Source organism: Corticium candelabrum, chromosome 14 (genome assembly GCF_963422355.1).
Source record: "Corticium candelabrum chromosome 14, ooCorCand1.1, whole genome shotgun sequence".
Lineage (NCBI taxonomy): Eukaryota > Metazoa > Porifera > Homoscleromorpha > Homosclerophorida > Plakinidae > Corticium > Corticium candelabrum.
Window position 1 is genome coordinate 7,213,350 of NC_085098.1, and position 21,880 is coordinate 7,235,229.

Sequence of the window (21,880 nt, forward strand, 5' to 3'; positions counted from 1 at the left end):
AACAAACACAAACATACACACACGAACACATACAAACACACACACACACACACACACACACACACACACACACACAAACACACAAACATAAACAAACACACCATACACATATATAACAGAACCAATCTCTCACTATCTGTTTCAGACCTTTCACTGGAAGCTGATAAGACGCTGGACACCACAAAGAACGAACCCAGCGAAGTAGCCGACGAAATTGCAGCAGACTGGAGAAAGGTGGCTGCATTTCTCAACTCAACAATGTTCACATCTACGAAAATAAAGGTCATCGAGGATACATTCAGACGACCATTTGATCAAGCAAAGGAAATGATTGATAAATGGTCTAGTAAACAGGGCAGCCAAGCTACAAGGCGTGTGCTCATAAAGGCGATGCTGCAGTGTGGACTACGAGCACAAGCCAACAACATTTTTACTGAGGAACTTGTTGATTATGTCAAACCTTTGAAGTAACGTGTAGCTAGAGTACTAGACAAATATGTACAGCCTGTTTCACTGCTCTGTAGCAAGACAATTGACTGCCTCGTTGATTGAGATAGAACACAAATATGTATATGCATCTCACTGTCTATGCAGTCACGTGATTTGACACAAAACATGCAAGAAGTCAATGCTAATAATATTAGTACACTGTAATATCGTTGTGTCAGTTGAGGTAAACACCGATGTGTATTGACCATTGCAGTTAACTAATTAATTAATATAATTAATGTACATGAGGTCAATAGATGCAATACACAACACAACACAACTCACAACACAACACAACACAACACAACACAACACAACACAACTCACAACACAACACAACACAACACAACACAACACAACACAACACCCTACTTGAAAACGAAAAATTGCATGTATTTACCTAGTAGTTACGTTGACATTCTACGTATTTACTGAAACTGTTACACAAGATTGCTACACCTACCTTACAGTTGCACACACCGTACGCAACTTCAGTTTAATTCTTGTGAATGTTTGGAATGCTCTCTTGTGGAGAACATGTTGAAAGTGTGACGTCAATGCATATATTGCGGATGCGCTGTCAAACCATTTGATATCAACTACGGCACGTTTTTCCCGGCTACAGGAAATCTGACGTACGACGTGCGGCGGAGTGTGAAGCAGCAGTTACTACCAGACGAGTTCAAGTAAGTCGCTCGCCTAGCTGGCGACGTGCAAATTAACGTAGGAATGCGTGCCGTCACGAAAGTGTCGGGCTGCATGCGTTGAGCTGCGCTTATCATTATTTGACGTCGCCAGACTTGCGTGTCTCTCGACTGGCTAGACATGATTCCTGGAAGAAATCAACCTGAGTGTGTATTCCTTAGTTACTCTGGACAGTTGTTACGGAGCCGTGTGCCTGACCACGCCTTATGGGCGTGGTCGATTGGGGGGGCTAGGAAGCCTTCCGTAACGCGCGCTAAGTAAGCACGGGTGTTACTCGCGTGCTCCACGTGTTTTAACACGTGTGTTTGCTAGCCTTGTATGTGTGTGTGTGTGTGTGTGTGTGTGTGTGTGTGTGTGTGTGTGTGTGTGTGTGTGTGTGTGTGTGTGTGTGTGTATTTAGAAGTGTTGGTGTTGGGTTACTACACGGATTCACATTGCGCATGCACCAGTCGATCATCTAACTAGTAGAGCGTTTGCTAACCATTGCGATCATCCACACCAACTGTCTGTCGTCTTCGTGTGCACTTAGTACAGCCACATAATCAGACCCGACGAACAGAGTGAAGCAAGCTCAAGTAAGTGGCCTAGGTAGCTAATAAGAGAGTCAGACTGAGTATTGTGCACATTAATTAATTAATTAAGGGAGACCGGACGGTATGATTGCATGCATGCATATGAGTTAATGGTGGTAGCACTCTAGGTGTTGCTTGTCAAACTTGCTTTTAGTCAAACATTTGTGACCGTAATTAATTATGTTCGTGTTACTAGTGTTTACATTCTAGGATGCTCACACCCCGCCTAGCTAGTGTTTTCACTTTCAGGTAAACAAATGCCTACATTAGAGACGTACGCCCCAGATTGTGCACGTTTTGCATGCTTTTGATTTCACATTTTACCCATCGTTTGTCGGCACCTACATATACACTCGAAAAAGTCAAGACTGGGAATCGAAAGTCTAGCTAGCCGGGAAGAGGCTTCGGAAACGTGGTTTCCTCTAGGCTAGAGAGAAAGTAGCGCGGGTATGTATACAATGACTGAACTCATCCATTGAATAGTTTTTTTATCAGAGCAAAACAAACAAGGCGTGGCCACGCTGAAATGCTATGAGTGTAGATAACTGAGTTTGTGGAAGCGTTAGAACGCAAGTGTTAGCGTAACCGTAACGCAAATGTAAACGTGACATAGTGTGAGCGTCTAAACGGAACTGAGCGTTATTTTTGCTCACCTATGTTCTCTGCTAACACACTCGCGCACGCACACGCACACGCACGCACACGCACACACATACACACACACACACACACACACACACACACACACACACACACACACACACACACACACACACACGGTACTGTTTGTTTACCTACGAGTGTGTCTCTAATATGGCTAATTGTTGGATTAATCAATGCCTGTTGTAGCTGATTGTGAGACATGACCTCATACACATACGACGTTGAGAAAGTGATTCAGGCTGTGATCGACCATGGCCAGAGCCAATATTATGATATCGCACAACAGTTGGGAATGACGCCTGCTAAAATTGAGTCAACCATCGACCGTATACCTGGAAATGCAGGAAAACTGAAAGTTCTCATTGACAAGAGGAGAGCAGCCATAGACGATGAAACTTTAATTAGAGAGCTACTTGATGCTTGCGACAAAATACAAGATCCTATTGGAGGAGCCGTCAGGAGACAACTGGGTGTACAAGCAAACCGACCTGCTGCTGCTGCTGCTGCTGCTGTTTCTGCTGCTAGTACAGATATATAATGCTTGAAATTCAGTGATCGGTACAGTAACGCATAGGTTACTAGTTGGCCATTTTATATATTTTTAGGTGGATTTGATATGACTGACGGACATTCTAAACCATCAGATGCTAGACCATTAGGTATATGATCACATGTACTAGTGATTGTCTGCAGAGATGCAGTGCGTGTGCGTGCGTGCGTGCGTGCGTGCGTGTGTGTGTGTGTGTGTGTGTGTGTGTGTGTGTGTGTGTGTGTGTGTGTGTGTGTGTGTGTGTGTGTTATTTTTTATAGTCACTTGTAGTGTATATACCCTTATATGACATGTACGCACTGATTCAGGCACGGAAGATCTTTTACTCACAGAACGCTGAACGCAGACTACGCGGACTAAACACAGACTAACTAGTAAATGCTCGGTTAGCACTGTGTTTGGCGAGCGATGGTGTTCTGTATTTACCTATTGAGTGATAATTCGTGTAACAATGGTTGCGTTACGTAGCAATAGTTTCTGTCAAACAAACGCCGGAACTAAGGAAACAGACTTTCAGTTGCTCTTCTATAGAGCGTTTTCACGTGACGTCACAATGCCGGAAGTCGCCATTTTGGTGTCCAACTACTGTCTGTTCCCCATAAGTGTGAACTTTGAAAATCATCAATATTTCTGCTGTTTTTTGGACTTTTGCGATGATCTCGGTATCGTTAGAAACCGCTAGGTCTGGCATTTCTGTTCATCAAATTATCTAAGCCTTTCCTACAAACGAAACGGAAGGATATTACTTCTGCATATCAAACACAAACGGGTGGAGCAATGGTTATTATCCAGTTATCTTGTAAGACCAACGGATCAGCAACTGGAACCATTTAAGATAATTGGTATAGCATAGTCCAACTGGAGCAGCTCTTAGTGCTCTAGTGAGCACACCTGGTGCAACCTCTACTGCATTACTCACTTCCGAGTTCACGCTTACGGGGAACAGACAGTACGCATGCTGAGATCGAACTGGTGCCTTTTTTGCCCGTTGTTGTAGTACTATCGGCATTGTGTATAGTTGTTGAATTTTCCAGCAGATCGGGGCGCGATAAAGACGTGTCTTTCTTTCGAATACCTGTCGTTGTAGGAGGAACAAGCCGCGCTAGAAGAGACGCCCAAATAGCAGCGATTTCGCGAGAAGACCTAAAAGAAACCAAGCTGGTAAATGGACGAACCTTTGTAGGCCCTTTAGTTCTGGCAGACCAGCTGATCTGTTTGATGAACTGATCCAGACTGCTACCAACGCAGAATCAAAGAGACGCGCAATTACAGACGCGCAAGAAAGGTTTGTTGTAGCAATCGCATTGTCAATCTTCTTCTTTTGGCTTTTGACAGATGACATATCTAATTCTTTCACTGGTCTGTAAGGTTTGCCCTGAATAAATTGGAATGGCATCTCTCTTGTGTGCAAATTTTAGTATATACTTTAAAGAAAAACTAAATACAGCAACATGTGTGCAAGCTTCTCCAAGTCCAGCCATGCAGCTTCAATGCACAACACCTCCTGTCTTACTTTTCTCAAATCAACCATGAAGTGAGGTGTTTATTGCATTCTTGAGAATGAGGAACCTGTAAAATTTCAGACTGAAGGGTGTCTTACAATATTCTACACTTACAGGACTTACTCTACTATGGCACAATGCTATGCTATTCATGTTACATTATCATAGCATGTCCACTTCCTTTACATTTCCAAGTATGTAGCACAGACATTGTCACACAAACAAATACTGACCATTAATTAAGAAGAAAACTTGGATTTCATGTCAGTTGAAATTCTACCAAAGATATTATAGAACTCTCACATTAGATTGCAACATACATGACCAGGGGCGTAGCTCAAGGGTTTCCAGAGGGGTTTCCAAATCTTACGAGCTTGATATCTGTAGTGAATATGATAATAGCATAAACGTTTCACACAACTTCAAAATTGTAAACTAAGTCATTTAGCTGTCTAGCTCAGTGTCCCACGTGTCTTCTGGTGAATCAGTATCCAGTACAAAAGTGTTAGCTAGTTCACTGTCTGAGTATGGCTCTCCAAAGTTTGGGAGAATAATCTTTCTCGGGTTCCTGGCAGAAAATAAGCGGATCACGTCCAAGTGTGACAACTTCCTGTTGTAATGGACATGCAGCATGACAAGTCCGTTGAATCGGATCTGCGACATGGATGCCCGGAGAGATGTCTTGACGCGATTGAGAGCACTTATAGACCGCTCGCACTCACAGGACGTCACAGGCCAGGTGCAGACAAGGCGCAATAGCCTCGACACAGTTGGAATTAGTGGATTACCCATTGCCAAACGCAACGCTTCTGCTACAGTAGCGGGGTGCTCTGAAATGGGCAGTGATTTCAGTATGGCAATCCACAAGTCAATTTCTGCAGACAGCGCATCCAAGTTCGGACTCGCAGTAGGAAAATCACTTTGATATGCCTTTCCAAATTCAAGAATATCTGCTTTGGCTGAAGCATCACGTAGCAAAATCGTCGGCATAAATGACATTCCTTTCATAGCTAGTTGTTGAAGGTTTCCAAACCGGATATTCATTTGCGAAATAATGTCATCTAGTAGCGGTATACTCACGTTCAGGCGATAGTAGTCAACTGGCGTTTGCGCTGGAATGTTCCCACGGTACGTCTGCCTACTGCAATATCTTGGGAGACTCTCTTGCACTCCAGTCTTCAGACACAAAGCCTGAACGTCTGTCCACCATTCACCATGCCTGTCGTTGATGTTGTCCCGCATATCTTGAAGAACGGAGATGACTCTAGCGACGTGTTTGTAAGCCTTTGCAACATCTGTGGCTTTCTCTTGGAGACTTGATGTTAGGCTTTGAATTGCAGCCATCAATTTTGATGTTATCACAAATGTTGCAAGAAATCGGAACTGGGTTAGGTTATTGTGGAGAGATGTAGCAGAGGAGGAGCTAGTAGCGTTCCATGTAACTGTTCCACCCCTGTTTCTGCTGATTGTCTCCAACGTCGTTAAAACAGCTGGATAAAGCTCAGCAAACACGACAAGGGCTTCATGTCGCGCTACCCACCTTGTTTTGCACAAATCAACCAACTTTTTCTTTGAGTCGCCACCCTCTCCTTGACGCCATTCATGAACTATCTCAGCCATAGCATGAGCACGCTTTGGTGAATATTTGAAAAAGATGTTGACGTCTAACAATGATGACCACATAGACTGGATGAAAGGCAGTTTGCTTAGCCTTATTATACACAGGTTGAGACAATGTGCACTGCAATGGAGGTACAGCGCTTTTGGGCATTCTGCAGTTACTCTGCTTGCACAACCCTGCAAAGGTCCAGCCATATTCCCTGCACCGTCGTAGCCTTGTCCACGAAGCTTCTCTTTTGGCTGCAAGCCCATTTCCGTCATTGTGGTCAGTAGCAGATTAGCTAAAGCTAGCCCGGTGGTGCCATCAGAGCAACAGAGAAATTCAGCCAACTCTTCACGAATGAGTCCAGACTCATCGACGAAACGAAGAACCAGGGGCAACTGTTCTTGGTTGCTGGCATCAGCAGATTCGTCTGCACACACTGAGAAAAATGGTGCTTTTCTGACATCTCTCAATATGTCTTCTTGTATAACCTTCCCACAGCACTCAATCAACTCGTTCTGTATTGTTGGGCTCAGGTAAGACGCACGTAGTCCTCGAGCAGACTGAGACATATGGAAGTCCCTCAACAAGTGTTCATCACCTGCGTCCACACGAAAACGCAATAGAGCTAGAAAGTTTCCAGGATTACATGCTAACTGTTCGTTGGGGTCCCAAGTAAATCCTTTCTCTCTGTGGCCACGCAAAGAAATGTTCTGGCGTCCACAAAACTCTACAGTCTTGATCAAGGCACAAAGCTTGGCTATATTTTCCTGTTTTTGCTTACTCCCTTGGTCTACGACAAGCTGAAGAATATTTGCCTGACCATGTCTCCTGGTTGCAATGAAATGGCTGGCCCTGGTACAGCAGACCTTATGACATTCCTGTTGGTCATGCTTTCTAAGGGTCTCAGACGCTTTGGTGAACTTTACCATTGCTTGTTTGCAGAGCTGGCCTGTTGATTGATCAGTGCTGAAAAGTGCACAAGGTAGACAATATCCACCATTTTGGCTTGGAGAATAAACTAGCCAGTTATACTTTTCAAGCCATTGTAATTGAAAATAGCGCTTGGTATCTCGCCCACTCTTCTTCTCTTGCCGAGGAGGAAACGGAAAGTGGCTGTCTGGAACAAAATGACCCAACAGCAAGGAGAGCTTTGTATCATCCTGCAGTTTGTTTGGATCTACCAGTTCTCCAACATCGTTTCCTACGACATCATACGATACACTATTTATTACTGTACAGCCGCCGACTGCAGTACACTCACTAATCGCTCTGCAGGCTTCAGCAGGATCACGTTCATCCCCATTGACAAATGCAAGCACTTCAACACGATCGCTTACATGATCCCCGCTGCCACCAGATCCAGTGACTTCTATACTGAGGTCTGCAGTTTCATATGCTTCACTTGTCATTGGGTTCAGTTCCAAATTGATGGAATGCGACGATGCCCGCTCAGAATCTACACTCTCTTGAGTGGGGTCCCCGCCTCGAGATCTCTTTCTAGCAGCTTCAAAGAGAGCACTGATGGTCAGTTGGTCTTTAGAACGCCTCTTCATTGTCCACAGTCACTTTCGGAAATTCCCTCTCTTCACGTGTCAGGAGACTAGGAAAGGTGCCCGCCACGTGCAAAGTTGGAACACTAGCGCGCGTTAGGCGTGCCTTGACGTCCCTGCCGGTCACGGAGCGTATGTAGGGTGTACAGTACACCACAGGAATCACTGCCGAATCTATATCAAAAACTGTACGGGAGAAGGTGTGACGTAAGACAATGAGTTGATATTAGACGGCTGTTGCTTGGGGGGTTTGCAGACCCCCTGGAAACCTCTTGAGCTACGCTACTGTCATGACTGTATTCTCTTTCACAATCCTCTCAGCTATAGCTGACGATTGTCCGACATGTATATACTGTAGATGAAATATATACTCTAACAAAAAATCTTTACTATAAACTACCACATAATTACTACTGAAGTTTCCACAACACTTCTAGCTCCCACAACATGCGCACGGACATCTTTCACTCAGCCAATTCTAGACTGGTTGTAAACTTCCAAAGATTTGCATTTGCGGACTCCAAACTGCTTGCCTGCTAAGAAGCTTGTCTGAAGGAGTAAATAGGAGACGATGCCTGAACTGTAGACAGAAGGAAACGTGGTGTTCTGTAGCAATGGTCTCTTCAACTGCAGTGGATCAAGCCTTCCAATCAGTTCCAGCTTGGCTAAATAGCTAGATTTCGCATCAGATAGCAGATTGTCGGAGTATTTTGATAGTTTCCTGCTGGCAGGAAGTGTAGTAGAGATGAGGGAGGTCAAAATTTGCCTAGACCGACACCCATGCAAGTATCACATGGACACCAAAATGGCCGACACTAACGTGCGTTAGAAAAATGTGACGTCAATGAAAACGCTCTATAGTATTTGGCGTTCAATTATCCGAATTGAACGTTCAATTATCCGATTCAGGCGTTCAATTATCCGTTCCTTACGGCTGTTGTGCAATATCATGAAAACTGGATAACTTACATAGTCTGCGGTTGGGCAGCTGCTCAAATATCATCATTCATCAGCTGTATAGACGCAATAATTTGTAATTAATCTTGACTTTACGTGTGTTGTACGATAATTTCCTTTGCACTAATCTTGGTGTCCCACGTTTCCGCGGAGGTCTAACTAGGGTGTTGTGAGCGAATTAAATCTACATATCTAGGAAGCCTACAACAACGCCTTGCTCCGTCAATTGTGGTGTAATCCGAACACTTTGTAAACCGCGCGTCCTGCGTGATACCATGCAACAGTCCATCATGCGTCTTAGCGGTTTTTTTAGCTAATCAAGAGCTCGAATTTCACTGCTTCGCCTTCTCACCTTTCTTGAATCAATTATTTATTGTTCAGCTGAAACGTGAGTGAACATCATAGAAAGACGTCATGAAAGAAATGTGCGCCGTTTTGACTTTACGTATCAGACTAAAACTAGTATATATAAATTGAAGCTGCGTTTACACCGTCGCTTCTACAGCTATGAGCCTACGAATATACACGCTATTTTCTTTCTAGACGTGCTACTTGTAACATGTAGTTAATATCCTACATAGCGACTGTCGTTTCGCGTGACCGCAAAGTCCGTAGTAGTCTCAAGTAGAGTCATTATATACGGGACATAGAATATCTTCTGGTTACATCACGTTAGATTCCCGTATAAGTATCGTAAAACCAAGAAAGAGATCTATCGATTTCGGGTCAGCAGTTGCAGACAGGTAAGTTCTGTTGTTTATTTCCGACAGATCCTAGCAATCGCAAACATGAATTACTCTGTTCTGGTAATAAAACTCTCTCATGAAAATTTCGCGCGTACGATTGGCTGTTCGTCTATTGTCTCTGGTTGCCACATACTACATAAAGAAATTAATGCTTCGTAATTGGGCCACACTAAGAAGGCGTGGCACATTCCTGTAGCGTGACAGACATAGCCAGCCAGCCAGCCAGCCAGCCAAACACGTAGTCCCCAGACCGGAAGTCGGTTTAGCCCTATACGTTTAGAGTACACTACTCGCCAAGTCTCGTGACTTTTACAAAGTCCCTTTTCTTATAGGCTCATAGCTGAACAATTATTTCTATAAATTTAGTACTTCTAAGACAGAACATCGGATAATTGATACTCTAGTTGTCTTCAATTTTTCGTTCACGCTTCAATTGTCTTACTCGTTTACTAAGCTAGTCGCGTAACAATGGTCGCGTAGTCACGTGATAATGGTTGCGTCACAATAATTTCTGTCAAAGTAACGCGCGGAAACTAAGAAAACAGACTTTCCTCTTCTTTTAGCTTTTCCTTTCCATCCCGTTTGTCACGTATCAGTCTCCTTTGCTCTTTAGTCGCGTAAGGGAGCAAAGTCGAGAGTCGTTTTACTCTTCTCGCCAAGAAATTACAATTAGGTCGACCTCTCGAAAAGGGTCCCTTGCTTCAATTTTAGCCCATATGTTACGGAATCAAAATTGCATTCATCTGGCATCGCCGTTTTGTTGATCCGTCTTTCCGTTTTGCCGTAAATCCATATGACAAGTGCTGATGTACGCATATAAATATACAAATATACAAATATACTAGTAAATGTTCGGTTAGCATTGTGTTTGGCGAGCGATGGTGTTCTGTTACCTATTCGCGTAACAATGACTGCAAGCTGACAAGCCATTGGACATCTCACATCACACACACACACACACACACACACACACACACACACACACACACACACACACACACACACACACACACACACACACACACACACACACACACACACACAACAAACAAACGCACGCACAAACAAACACACACACACACACACACACACACACGCACAAACACACACACACACACACACACACACACACACACACACACACGCATACACACAAACACACAAACATAAACAAACAAAAAAACACACCATACACATATGTAACAGAACCAATCTCTCACTATCTGTTTCAGACCTTTCACTGGAAGCCAATAAGACGCTGGACACAACAAAGAACGAACCCAGCAGAGTAGCCAAGGAAATTGCAGCAGACTGGAGAAAGATGGCCTCATTTCTCAACTCAACAATGTTCACATCTAAAAAATAAAGGTCATCGAGGATACATGCAGACGACCATTTGATCAAGCAAAGGAAATGATTGATACAGAACACAAATATGTATATGCATCTCTCTGTCTATGCAGTCACGTGATTTGACACAAAACATGCAAGAAATCGTGTTAGTATATTGTAATATTGTTGTGTCAGTTGAGGTAAACACCGATGTGTATTGACCATTGCAGTTAACTAATTAATTAACTTAATTAATGCACATGAGGTCAATACAATACAATACAATAGATACAATAACACAACACAACACAATACAACACAACACAACACAACACAAAACAACACAACACAACACAACACACCACACCGCAACACAACACAAAACAACACAACACAACACAACACAACATAAACACAACACATCACAACACAACACAACACAACACAACACAACACAACACAAAAAACAACACAACACAACACAACACAAAAAAACACAACACAACACAACACAACACAACACAAAAAAAAACAACACAACACAACACAACACAACACAACACAACACAATACAACACAATACAACACCTACTTGAGAACGTAAAGTTGCATGTATTTACCTAGTAGTTCACATTCTACGTATTTACTAAAATTGTTACACTATATTGCTACACTTATCTACAGTTGCGCACACCGTACGCAACTTCATTAATTCTTGTGAATGTTTGGAATGCACTCTTGTGGAGAATATGTTGAAAGTGTGACGTCAATGCATATATTGCGGATGCGCTGTCAAACCATTTGATATCAACTACGGCACGTTTTCCAGGCTACAGGAAATCTGACGTACGACGTGCGACGCACTGTGAAGCAGCAGTCACTACCAGACGAGTTCAAGTAAGTCGCTCACCTAGCTCGCGATGTGCAATTAATTAACATAGAAATGTGTGACGTCATGAAAGTGTCGGGCTGCATGCGTTGAGCTGCGCGCATCGTCATTTGATGTCGTCAGACTTGCGTGTCTTTCGACTGGCTAGACATGATTCCTGGAAGAAATCGACCTGAGTGTGTATCTTTACTGTGGACAGTTGTGTCGCGAAGTTACGGAGTCATGTGCTTGACCACGCCCTAGGGGCGTGATCGATTGAGGCGTGGGGAAGCCTCCTATAACGCGCGCTAAGTAAGCGCAGTATGTACGGATACCGTACTAGTTTATTTATAAATTTTTTATTATTTATATATTCTTTTTATGTTTATGTATTTATTTAATTATTAATTACCATTGCTTTTCGTCGGGACCACAATGTGTCAGTTTGCACAATTTGCCCCATTATCATGGCAAACTTGTAATCGCAGCCACTGTACACACCTAAGTTAATTAACCCGTAATATGTTGTACTGCAACATCTACTTCAATTATTGCTTGTTGTTGAAATTTATTTATTTATTTATTTACTAGTGATCAAAACGCAATACATTTTGTCTATGTACAGCAGATCTACATGTATGTAGTACATTACAGTACATACAATTTTTAGAGAGCCATGTTTACTGTTTAGCTAATTGAGAGATGAGTGGAGAAGCAGCCAAACCTAGAGGTGTCAAAATAGGTGAGTTTGTAGGTCACATTGTCTGTAACGCATATACACGTATGTACGCAACAAATAGTCAAACTAATCATTACCAGTCAGTGGTACACTCATACCCAGTCCTCCTCCTCGCGTGCACTCCACGTGTTTTAGCACGTGGCGACATTAACATAAAGCACGTGCTAAAACACGTGAAGCGCTGGGTAGAGAAGTTAGTGGGTCTTTTAGTTTATATTTACAACAACATCAGCTTTCTCGTTGGCAAAGCAATTTCTAATATGCTACACCTGATAATTTTAAAATTTTAATTTTTTAAAAATTTAAATTTGAAAATTTAATGCAAATTGAAAACTTAAATAAAAAATTAAATTTAAATAAAATTAAATATTGAAAATAAAATTACAAATTTTTAAATTAAATTTTTTTAAAAATTTTAAATTTAATTCAAATTTAGACAAAAAATAGAAACTTGAAATTAATAAAAATTAAATAAGTCACGCCCAAATTTGGCTGCCATCTGTCATGAGTCCTGCTTAATAGTCTTATATGGCGGAAGTTTGCATGGTGCTGGCGGGACCTGACAGCTTAGGGAAGTGCACACGCGACCGAAGCAACTCTTCTACTCTGCGTTTATGCAGATAAAGGGACGAAAATTAGTTGGGCAAAATGTAGGGAGCAAAAGAATGTCGCTTACTTTGACCACTCACAACAAAGTTCGTATTATTAGCCCACGAAAACTCATACCCAGCAAGCCCCAATGCAACCGATTCCTCATCAAAATGTATGTGCTAACGACAGTCTTGAACATGCTTTACAACAAATGCCACTAACACTCACCTTGTACGACTACATCGCGAGTTTAAATGACCGGAAACCGCCATGATCATCGTCACTTTGACCTCGTCCTGCACATCCAAACAAGAGAAGATTCCACCTTGACAAGAAGTTCTGAAGAAAGCAATAGTGCAGGCACATCCAAGAACCAAGTAGGTTGGATTCGCTCTGCTCTGTATAGGTTGGGCGAAATACAAATAGTCCAAGCTACCGGCGGACGAACGTCATCAGGGCCGGATCCAGAGGGGAGGTTTAGGGGGTTATAACCTCTCTTTTCCAATAGGCGTGGTTCAATAATTTCATATAATTTCATTAGAAAAGAGAAAGTATGTAACGCTATAAATAACTGCTAACGGTGAACCCCCTCTTTCAAAAATTCCTGGATCCGGCGCTGGTCATATTTGACCGTTTTGTTCGGCTTTCTGCAAGCGTATCTAGATCTCTTTAATTAATTAAGGTTGGGAAGCACGCAAAAAACAGAGAATAGATCAGTTGTTAACGCTGCCTTGTAAGACGAGCTGAGGTCAAACAAAGGCTTACTACTAAATTTTAGTAGACTGTGCGCGGATGTTTTAAGAAGTCACCTGTTTCCACCTGCACTAAACCAGTTCTATTTTAAACCTAAACCGCTTTCCTAAACCCACTTCAAAGTAGGTTTAGCAAAGTGGTTTAGGTTTAACTGTCACGTGACAGTAGCGCGCTTGTTTAGATGGCTTCCCACAATGTCGTACGCGTTCTGATGATATTGACTATTTTGCTGGGATAGGATTGCCCTAGAAGATGTAATTGTCGTTAGCTAGGGGAAAGAAAACAGTAGCTACGGAGAGAGACAAGACGGTGTCCTTGGTCATCGTCATGCAAATTCCTACTAGCAGATGCTGAATCAGTGAAAACCAACAGTTGCTCTGACTCGGCGACAAAGCAGCCAAATACTTCAAAGTAAGGCGTTCCCAGAATGTTTGTTTTGCACATCCCGGATGTGCAAGTTCCTAGTGGAAACAGTCGCTTTCTTGAACTGGTTTAGTTCTTAAACCCATTTAAGGTAGTCTTGCAAGCTATCGATACGCCCTACGTATGTTCAGATTATCCGGGACATCTCGCGATCTTAGCTTCCCCGGTTGTTGCAATTTGGTAGACTGCTGACCATTACCGTTTGTTCGCCGACAGGTTCAGACTTCGCACTGCAAGCTGACAAGCCATTGGACATCTCACATCACACACACACACACACACACACACACACACACACACACACACACACACACACACACACACACACACACACACACACACACACACACACACACACACACACACACACACACACACCTAAAAACTCCTAAATGTCAGGAGCTGCCTCTCAGAGTTCACGGCCCCAGCTGTTAAGCTGGGCCCTGTGCGCTACTCAGGGAACTCTGGGCCTGCGCTAGCAAACTCCTGGAGCCGGGCCAGGCACTCGCAGGAGCACCGACTTGTGAAGCCAACTGTGGTGTGAGCACCCGAAGTCTCACCAGGACCCCAGTGGCTGATGTCACGTCACAGCCGATGGCCGCTTAGGACCCCAGTCAATGACCAGGTACTCATTTATACTCCTGCGTCAAGAGAAGCAAATGTGTGTTAGTTTCTTGCTTAAGGAAATTAAGCCATAGCTTGCCATCAATGTGACTTAGACTTGCGATCCTTTAAGGTCCCGGATGTCAACACTCCATAAGATGACTCTCTAACGAACTGAGCTATCGCACCACACACACACACACACACACACACACACACACACACACACACACACACACACACACACACACACACACGCACGCACGCACGCACGCACGCACAGACACAACAACAACAACAACAACAACAACAAACAGAAACACGCGCACACACACACACACAAACAAACAAACACACACACACACGCACGTATGCACACACAAACACACAAACATAAACAAACAAACAAACACACCATACACATATAATAACAGAACCAATCTCTCACTATCCGTTTCAGACCTTTCACTGGAAGCCAATAAGACGCTGGACACAACAAAGAAGGAACCCAGCAAAGTAGCCAAGGAAATTGCAGCAGACTGGAGAAAGGTGGCCTCATTTCTCAACTCAACATTGTTCCCATCTAGGGAAATAAAGGTCATCGAGGATACATTCAGACGACCATTTGATCAAGCAAAGGAAATGATTGATACATGGTCTAGTGAACTGGGCAACAAAGCTACAAGGCGTGTGCTCATAGAGGCAATGCTGGAGTGTGGACTACGAGCACAAGCCAACAACATTTTTACTGAGGAACTTGTTGATTATGTCAAACCTTTGAAGTAACGTGTAGCTAGAGTACTAGACAAATATGTACAGCCTGTTTCACTGCTTTGTAGCAAGACAATTGACTGCCTCGTTGATTGAGATAGAACACAAATATGTTTATGCATCTCTCTGTCTATGCAGTCACGTGATTTGACCCAAAACATGCAAGAAATCAATGCTAATTAATACACTGTAATATCGTTGTGTCAGTTAAGTAAGTAAACACCGATGTGTATTGACCATTGCAGTTAATTAATTAATTAACTTAATTAATGTACATGAGGTCAATACACTAGTAATGCGTGAACCTCCGTCAAGCGTCGCTTCAAATGAAAGCTACGAAGCAAGGTACGCAGAGTATATCCAAACACTGCAGCTGCCGACTGCTCCTTCTGTCGACTGTAGACAGGATAGAAGCCTGTTCTAATTTTTCCAAAGCTATAGTTTATAAATTCTGTATGTCTTTGTGTATCGCGTTACGTACATTAGCTACCGTATCGGTAGTTGGCGACGCGCGTTAGCAAAGAAATTCCGTACGTAACACGCGCACTACTCTTCCCGTTTGTGCATACTACGGCAGCAAGATTGGATGCTCGTAAATTTTCAGGTAGCGCTACTTGAAATACAACGTTTCTGTTGATTCTGATCAAAAATTGATGTCTTTCTGGCTAGATGTTCTCTCATGTCGAACATCGCGTAGTGATTGGCTGCCCGGCCATTGTCCCTGTTGCCGCGTGCGACACGAAGAAGAATAATGCGTAGTGATTGGTCACTCGCTTGCATACCATACATTCCTGAAGCGTGACACCCATATATGGTCATTTTTGGTGTACATAGTCAGCCAGCCAGCCACAGAGATTTGGGACAAATAGAACCCCGCTAGTATACCGCTCCTCGCAAGTCACGTGACTTCTTCAAAGTCCCGTCCCTTTGACTCGTAGCTTTCAAAATACAATACAATAAATGCAATAACACAACACAACACAACACAACACAACACAAAACAACACAACACAACACAACACAACACAACACATCAAAACTCACAACACAAAACAACACAACACAACACAACACAACACAACACAACACCCTACTTGAAAACGTAAAATTGCATGTATTTACCTAGTAGTCGACATTCTACGTATTTACTGAAATTGTTACACTAGATTGCTACACTTATCTTACTTACAGTTGCACACACCGTACGTAGCCTCGTACCCAGGCCCTCTTGCGCGCCCGGAGAAGAGGGCCTGGTACACATTGTATTCGCATGCGCGCATAAATTAGAAGGAAATCGTGGTAATACATGCACGCATGCGGAACCGACGTTGTTTAGAATCTCGAGCCGATAATGTCGCGCGCAGTGAGACTCAATTTGGCTGAAGGCAGAGCTTCTGGTTTTGATATGGTGTTGCACTACGCTCTAGGCAAGCTTAAGCTGTGTAATGTAGAGCTGAAGGAGCAGCAGCGTGTTGTCGTAGAGCACATCTACAACGGAAACGACGTCTGCAGCTGGCTTCCTACAGGATACGGTAAATCGCTGTGCTATCAACATACACCGTATAGGGTTGACTGTAAGCTAGAGAAATGTGGTGAAGAAGATTGTGGATATGTCGTCATTGTCGCGATCGTGTCTCCTATAGTATTGCTGATGATAGAACAAGTCAAAGATTACGCGAACGCGGAGTTTCACTTGACCTTGGGTCTAGATCTAGGGCTTCATCACTACTGAACACGGAAGCTGTTTCACAGTCGATTGCGCGTGACATTATCGGCTCGAGATTCTAAACAACGTCGGTTCCGCATGCGTGCATATATTACCACGATTTCCTTCTAATTTATGCGCGCATGCGAATACAACGTGTACCAGGCCCTCTTTTCCGGGCGCGCAAGAGGGCCTGGGTACGAGGCTAACACCGTACGTAGCCTCGTACCAGACCCTCTCGCGCGTCGTGCCCGGTTCCCGTATAACACGAAAAAGCGTTTTCGTGTTATACGGGAACCGGGCACGACGCGCGAGAGGGTCTGGTACGAGGCTACACCGTACGCAACTTCATTAATTCTTGTGAATGTTTGGAATGCTCCTTTGTGGAGAATATGTTGAAAGTGTGACGTCAGTGCATATATTGTGAATGCGCTGTCAAACCATTTGATATCAACTACGGCACTTGAAATCTGCCGTACGACGTGCGGCGGAGTGTGAAGTAGCAGTTACTACCAGACGAGTTCAAGTAAGTCGCTCACCTAGCTGGCGACGTGCAATTAACGTAGGAATGCGTGACGTCACGAAAGTGTCGGGCTGCATGCGTTGAGCTGCGCGTATCATCATTTGACGTCGTCAGACTTGCGTGTCTCTCGCTAAACATGATTTCTGGAAGAAATCGACCTGAGTGTGTATCTTTACTCTGGACAGTTGTGTTATGGAGCTATGTGCCTGACTACGCCTAATTAGGGGCGTGTCGATTGGGGTTAGGAAACCCTCCGTAACGCGCGCTAATTAAGAGCGGGTGTGATTTGCGGTGTTTTAGCACGTGCTTTTTGCTAGCCATGCGTGTGTGTGTGTGTGTGTGTGTGTGTGTGTGTGTGTGTGTGTGTGTGTGCGCGTGTGTTTAGAAGTGTAACTGTTGGTGTTGGGTTACTACACGGATTCACATTGCGCATGCACCAGTCGATCACCTAACTAGTAGAGCGTTTGCTAACCACTGCGATCATCCACACCAACTGTCTGTCGTCTTCGTGTGCACTTAGTACAGCCACATAATCAGACCCGACGAACAGAGTGAAGCAAGCTCAAGTAAGTGGCCTAGGTAGCTAATTAGAGAGTCAGACTGAGTATTGTGCACATTAATTAATTAATTAAGGGAGACCCGACGGTATGATTGCATGCATGCATATGAGTTAATGGTGGTAGCACTCTAGGTGTTGCTTGTCAAACTTGCTCTTAGTCAAACATTTGTGACCGTAATTAATTATGTTCGTGTTACTAGTGTTTACATTCTAGGATGCTCACACCCCGCCTAGCTAGTGTTTTCACTTTCAGGTAAACAAATGCCTACATTAGAGACGTACACCCAGATCGTCGCACGTTTTGCATGCTTTTGATTTCACATTTTACCCATCGTTTGTCGGCACCTACATATACACTCGAAAAAGTCAAGACTGGGAATCGAAAGTCTAGCTAGCCGGGAAGAGGCTTCGGAAACGTGGTTTCCTCTAGGCTAGAGAGAAAGTATATATATATATATATATATATATATATATATATATGTATGTATGTATGTATGTATGTATGTATACAATACAATGACTGAACTCATCCATTGAATAGTTTTTTATCAGAGCAAAAACAAACAAGGCGTGGCCACGCTGAAATGCTATGCGTGTAGATAACTGAGTTCGTGGAAGCGTTAGAACGCAAGTGTTAGCGTAACCGTAACGCAAATGTAAACGTGACATAGTGTGAGCGTCTAAACAGACCTGAGCGTTATTTTTGCTCACCTATGTTCTCTGCTAACACACTCACGCACGCACGCACGCACACACACACACACACACACACACACACCACACACACACACACACACACACACACACACACACACACACACACACACACACACACACACACACACACGGTACTGTTTGTTTACCTACGAGTGTGTCTCTGATATGGCTAATTGTTGGATTAATCAATGTCTGTTGTAGCTGATTGTGAGACATGACCTCATACACATACGACGTTGAGAAAGTGATTCAGGCTGTGATCGACCATGGCGAGAGCCAATATTATGATATCGCACAACAGTTGGGAATGACGCCTGCTAAAATTGAATCAACCATCGACCGTATACCTGGAAATGCAGGAAAACTGAAAGTTCTCATTGACAAGAGGAGAGCAGCCATAGACGATGAAACTTTAATTAGAGAGCTACTTGATGCTTGTGACAAAATACAAGATCCTATTGGAGGAGATGTCAGGAGACAACTGGGTGGACAAGCAAGCCGACCTGCTGCTGCTGCTGCTGTTTTTGCTGCTAGTACAGGTATATAATGCTTGAAATTCAGTGATCGGTACAGTAACGCATAGGTTACTAGTTGGCCATTTTTTATATTTTTAGGTGGATCTGATATGACTGACGGACATTCTAAACCATCAGATGCTAGACCATTAGGTATATGATCACATGTACTAGTGATTGTCTGCAGAGATGCAGTGTGTGTGTGTGTGTGTGTGTGTGTGTGTGTGTGTGTGTGTGTGTGTGTGTGTGTGTGTGTGTGTGTGTGTGTGTGTGTGTGTCTACGTCTGTTATGTGATTTGGAGTAGAAGCAGAACTGCCACGCCATTCACACGTTTAAGTTTAACTAAGCATTGTTTGGTTATTATGCGATGAAAAGAGATAATTGTATGTAACTAAATATTAATTAAATTAATTATACGTGCGTGTAATATTTTTTATCCGTTTGTGTAGCCATTGCAGCACTCTTTGTAACAGCAGTCAAATCAGAGGATAAGGCTCTTGAAGGGGTTTTGGAAAAGGTGGCGCCTAAGCTTAGTAATAATCCTATAGAGTCTAAGGGAAAGCCGATTATGCCATGCTGGTCAACAACGTGGCCACGCAATGAATCATCTAGTATCAAAGTCGGGATGACAACACAAGCTGGCATGGGTGCGGGACCCGCGACTGATATAGCAACGGCTGTATACCAAGGAGTGGAAAATGGAGCAATACACAAGAATGCCTTTGTAACCATGGTGGGGGTGTGTGCAGGTCGTGAAAGCAAGGTCAGTTTGGGTGATGTATTGACGCCCTGGAAAATCGCTATTGAATCAGGTGGAAAGAATGAACCAGGAAGTCATAAAGCAGCTGCCGAGTATGTTGAAGTACGTTATCGGATGAAAGTTGCAGTTCTACAAGCAACAAGAGATTTTGGCAAGGAATTAGCTAACTATATTCCAGATCATCTGCAAGGCACACCATCTCCAAGGTACCTTCTGGATGCTACGCTTTTGAGCCTTCAACAACTGAATGAGAAGACTGAAGAATTACTTGACACTCTCACTGTACACGGAGATCTAATGAAACAAGGTAAGTATGAGTGGCCTAAGAAAGTGATAACACTGAAGGTTGTGGAAGAAGCGCTCGACAAGCTAGTCGACATGAAATATGCAGAAACAGATGAAGAAGGAAGAAAATTCAAAATAGCTTCAGCTGGCGAGGAAGAAATAAAGAAGGTCAAGGAAACTGAACATTTTCCTCGTACAGATGAAGGGCCCAAATTCTGGCATGATCCTGTACTACAAGGAAATCATATGGAAAGTGCTATGGATGATCGTAAGTGGGACGCACAGGCCCAACGTGCTGGTCAAAGAAAACTTGTTGGATATGAAATGGAAGGGCACACATTCTCGTCTCAAATACTAAAGTGGTGCAAGGATGTAAACCTTCTGTTCGTAAAGGTTGCATCAGATGTGGGTGATAAAACATACAAGATGGATTATTATCAAGAATACGCTGCATGTGTGGCCGCGGCATTTGCTCTACACGTTCTGAAAACGACCCCTTCCCTTGCTGGCGGACAGTCTTAGAGAGACATGTTTGCCACAGTTTTAGTTGCGTAGCTATAGTTCATTAGACATTTACATGCATGCGTAGCTCTAACTGTGCAGTTCTCTAGCTATGACATGCATGTAGACATGTGTTGTGCTGCTGTGAGTGTACATGCACAGAGCTGCATGTACTTTTAGTTGTAGGCTTTTTCACATTTGGATTGTAGCTGGACGAAATACAGTCTATACATATATCTACGTACATTTTCTTTTGCAGTTTGATTTGCATAATTATTAGAAGATTGATGTGATCCGATTCAAGTTCTTACATGATATCAGATCATATCGTGTACATACATTCATGCATGGCTACCACTCCATGGTTTGGGGGTTCAAACCCCAGTGATGACAGTAAATTATGAAACTTGTCTTTCTTTCTTTCTCATGTTTCTCTAGCTTTGTCCATGAGACTATGACTCGTTTCAGTCGTTGGTGAGTTTCTGTGGTCTTTCAGTGCTTTCCTGGTGGTCATTGATATCCACTAAGCGTGCTGTCGACGAGTTCGCGGTCACCGTAATGCCTGCAATCTGTTGCAGAGTTCCCTACGACGGACGCAGCACCCTATCGAGTGTGGACGCGTGGACTGCTCAACGGTTGACCGAGCCGTTTTATTGTGAACGCAATCCTGACCCACTTCCACGCGCTATGCACCGCTACCCAGTCAAAACACAATACCGGTCCAATGACCAATCACAATCACCGCCGTATGTCACATGTCTCTACGTTACACAACTCCCTCCTCTAGACAAGATTTGCTTTCAGCACATCTTGGTACTCACGTAGTAGACATCGACGTCATCCCATGCGGCTGAGAAAATCAGCCCTTGTTCTCCGTCCCTTTTACCATTTCAA

The 21,880-nt window shown here is 43.5% G+C and overlaps 4 protein-coding genes and 1 long non-coding RNA gene across 7 annotated transcripts in view; 4 read left to right on the plus strand and 1 right to left on the minus strand.

Moving 5' to 3' along the window:
- LOC134189829 (uncharacterized) overlaps positions 1 to 635 on the plus strand; it is a 3,186-nt gene extending 2,551 nt beyond the window's left edge. The window contains exon 4 of the mRNA XM_062658224.1: positions 146 to 635. Coding sequence (XP_062514208.1) covers positions 146 to 471 — 326 coding nt within the window. The 3' untranslated portion in view covers positions 472 to 635. The remainder of the gene's footprint in view (positions 1 to 145) is intronic.
- A 448-nt stretch (positions 636 to 1,083) lies between these two features.
- Positions 1,084 to 3,123, plus strand: LOC134189985 (uncharacterized). The gene is made up of 2 exons (XR_009971562.1): positions 1,084 to 1,175; positions 2,616 to 3,123. It is a non-coding gene; the product is annotated as an uncharacterized LOC134189985 (long non-coding RNA).
- Positions 3,124 to 4,815: 1,692 nt separating this feature from the next.
- LOC134190207 (52 kDa repressor of the inhibitor of the protein kinase-like) lies at positions 4,816 to 7,861 on the minus strand. Its single transcript, XM_062658645.1, has 2 exons — positions 7,349 to 7,861; positions 4,816 to 7,288 (listed from the first exon to the last, which is right to left on the minus strand). Exons 1-2 carry the CDS (start codon positions 7,638 to 7,640, stop codon positions 4,926 to 4,928), a joined length of 2,655 nt encoding a protein of 884 aa, XP_062514629.1. The 5' UTR covers positions 7,641 to 7,861; the 3' UTR covers positions 4,816 to 4,925.
- Positions 7,862 to 11,483: 3,622 nt separating this feature from the next.
- On the plus strand, positions 11,484 to 15,541 carry LOC134190101 (uncharacterized). Its single transcript, XM_062658526.1, has 3 exons — positions 11,484 to 11,569; positions 12,232 to 12,282; positions 15,110 to 15,541. Exons 2-3 carry the CDS (start codon positions 12,243 to 12,245, stop codon positions 15,433 to 15,435), a joined length of 366 nt encoding a protein of 121 aa, XP_062514510.1. The 5' UTR covers positions 11,484 to 11,569; positions 12,232 to 12,242; the 3' UTR covers positions 15,436 to 15,541.
- Positions 15,542 to 17,430: 1,889 nt separating this feature from the next.
- Positions 17,431 to 21,648, plus strand: LOC134189665 (uncharacterized). Of its 3 annotated transcripts, none has more exons than XM_062658016.1 (4): positions 17,431 to 17,651; positions 19,126 to 19,463; positions 19,539 to 19,592; positions 19,890 to 21,646. In XM_062658016.1, the coding sequence occupies exons 2-4, from the start codon at positions 19,139 to 19,141 to the stop codon at positions 21,005 to 21,007; spliced, it is 1,497 nt and encodes a 498-aa protein (XP_062514000.1). In that variant the 5' UTR covers positions 17,431 to 17,651; positions 19,126 to 19,138; the 3' UTR covers positions 21,008 to 21,646. The 3 variants fall into 3 exon arrangements, with proteins under 3 accessions (XP_062514000.1, XP_062514001.1, XP_062514002.1); XM_062658017.1 differs by lacking the exon at positions 17,431 to 17,651 and adding an exon at positions 18,042 to 18,214 and having other exon boundaries at positions 19,890 to 21,647; XM_062658018.1 differs by lacking the exon at positions 17,431 to 17,651 and adding an exon at positions 18,370 to 18,460 and having other exon boundaries at positions 19,890 to 21,648.
- Positions 21,649 to 21,880: the final 232 nt, after the last annotated feature.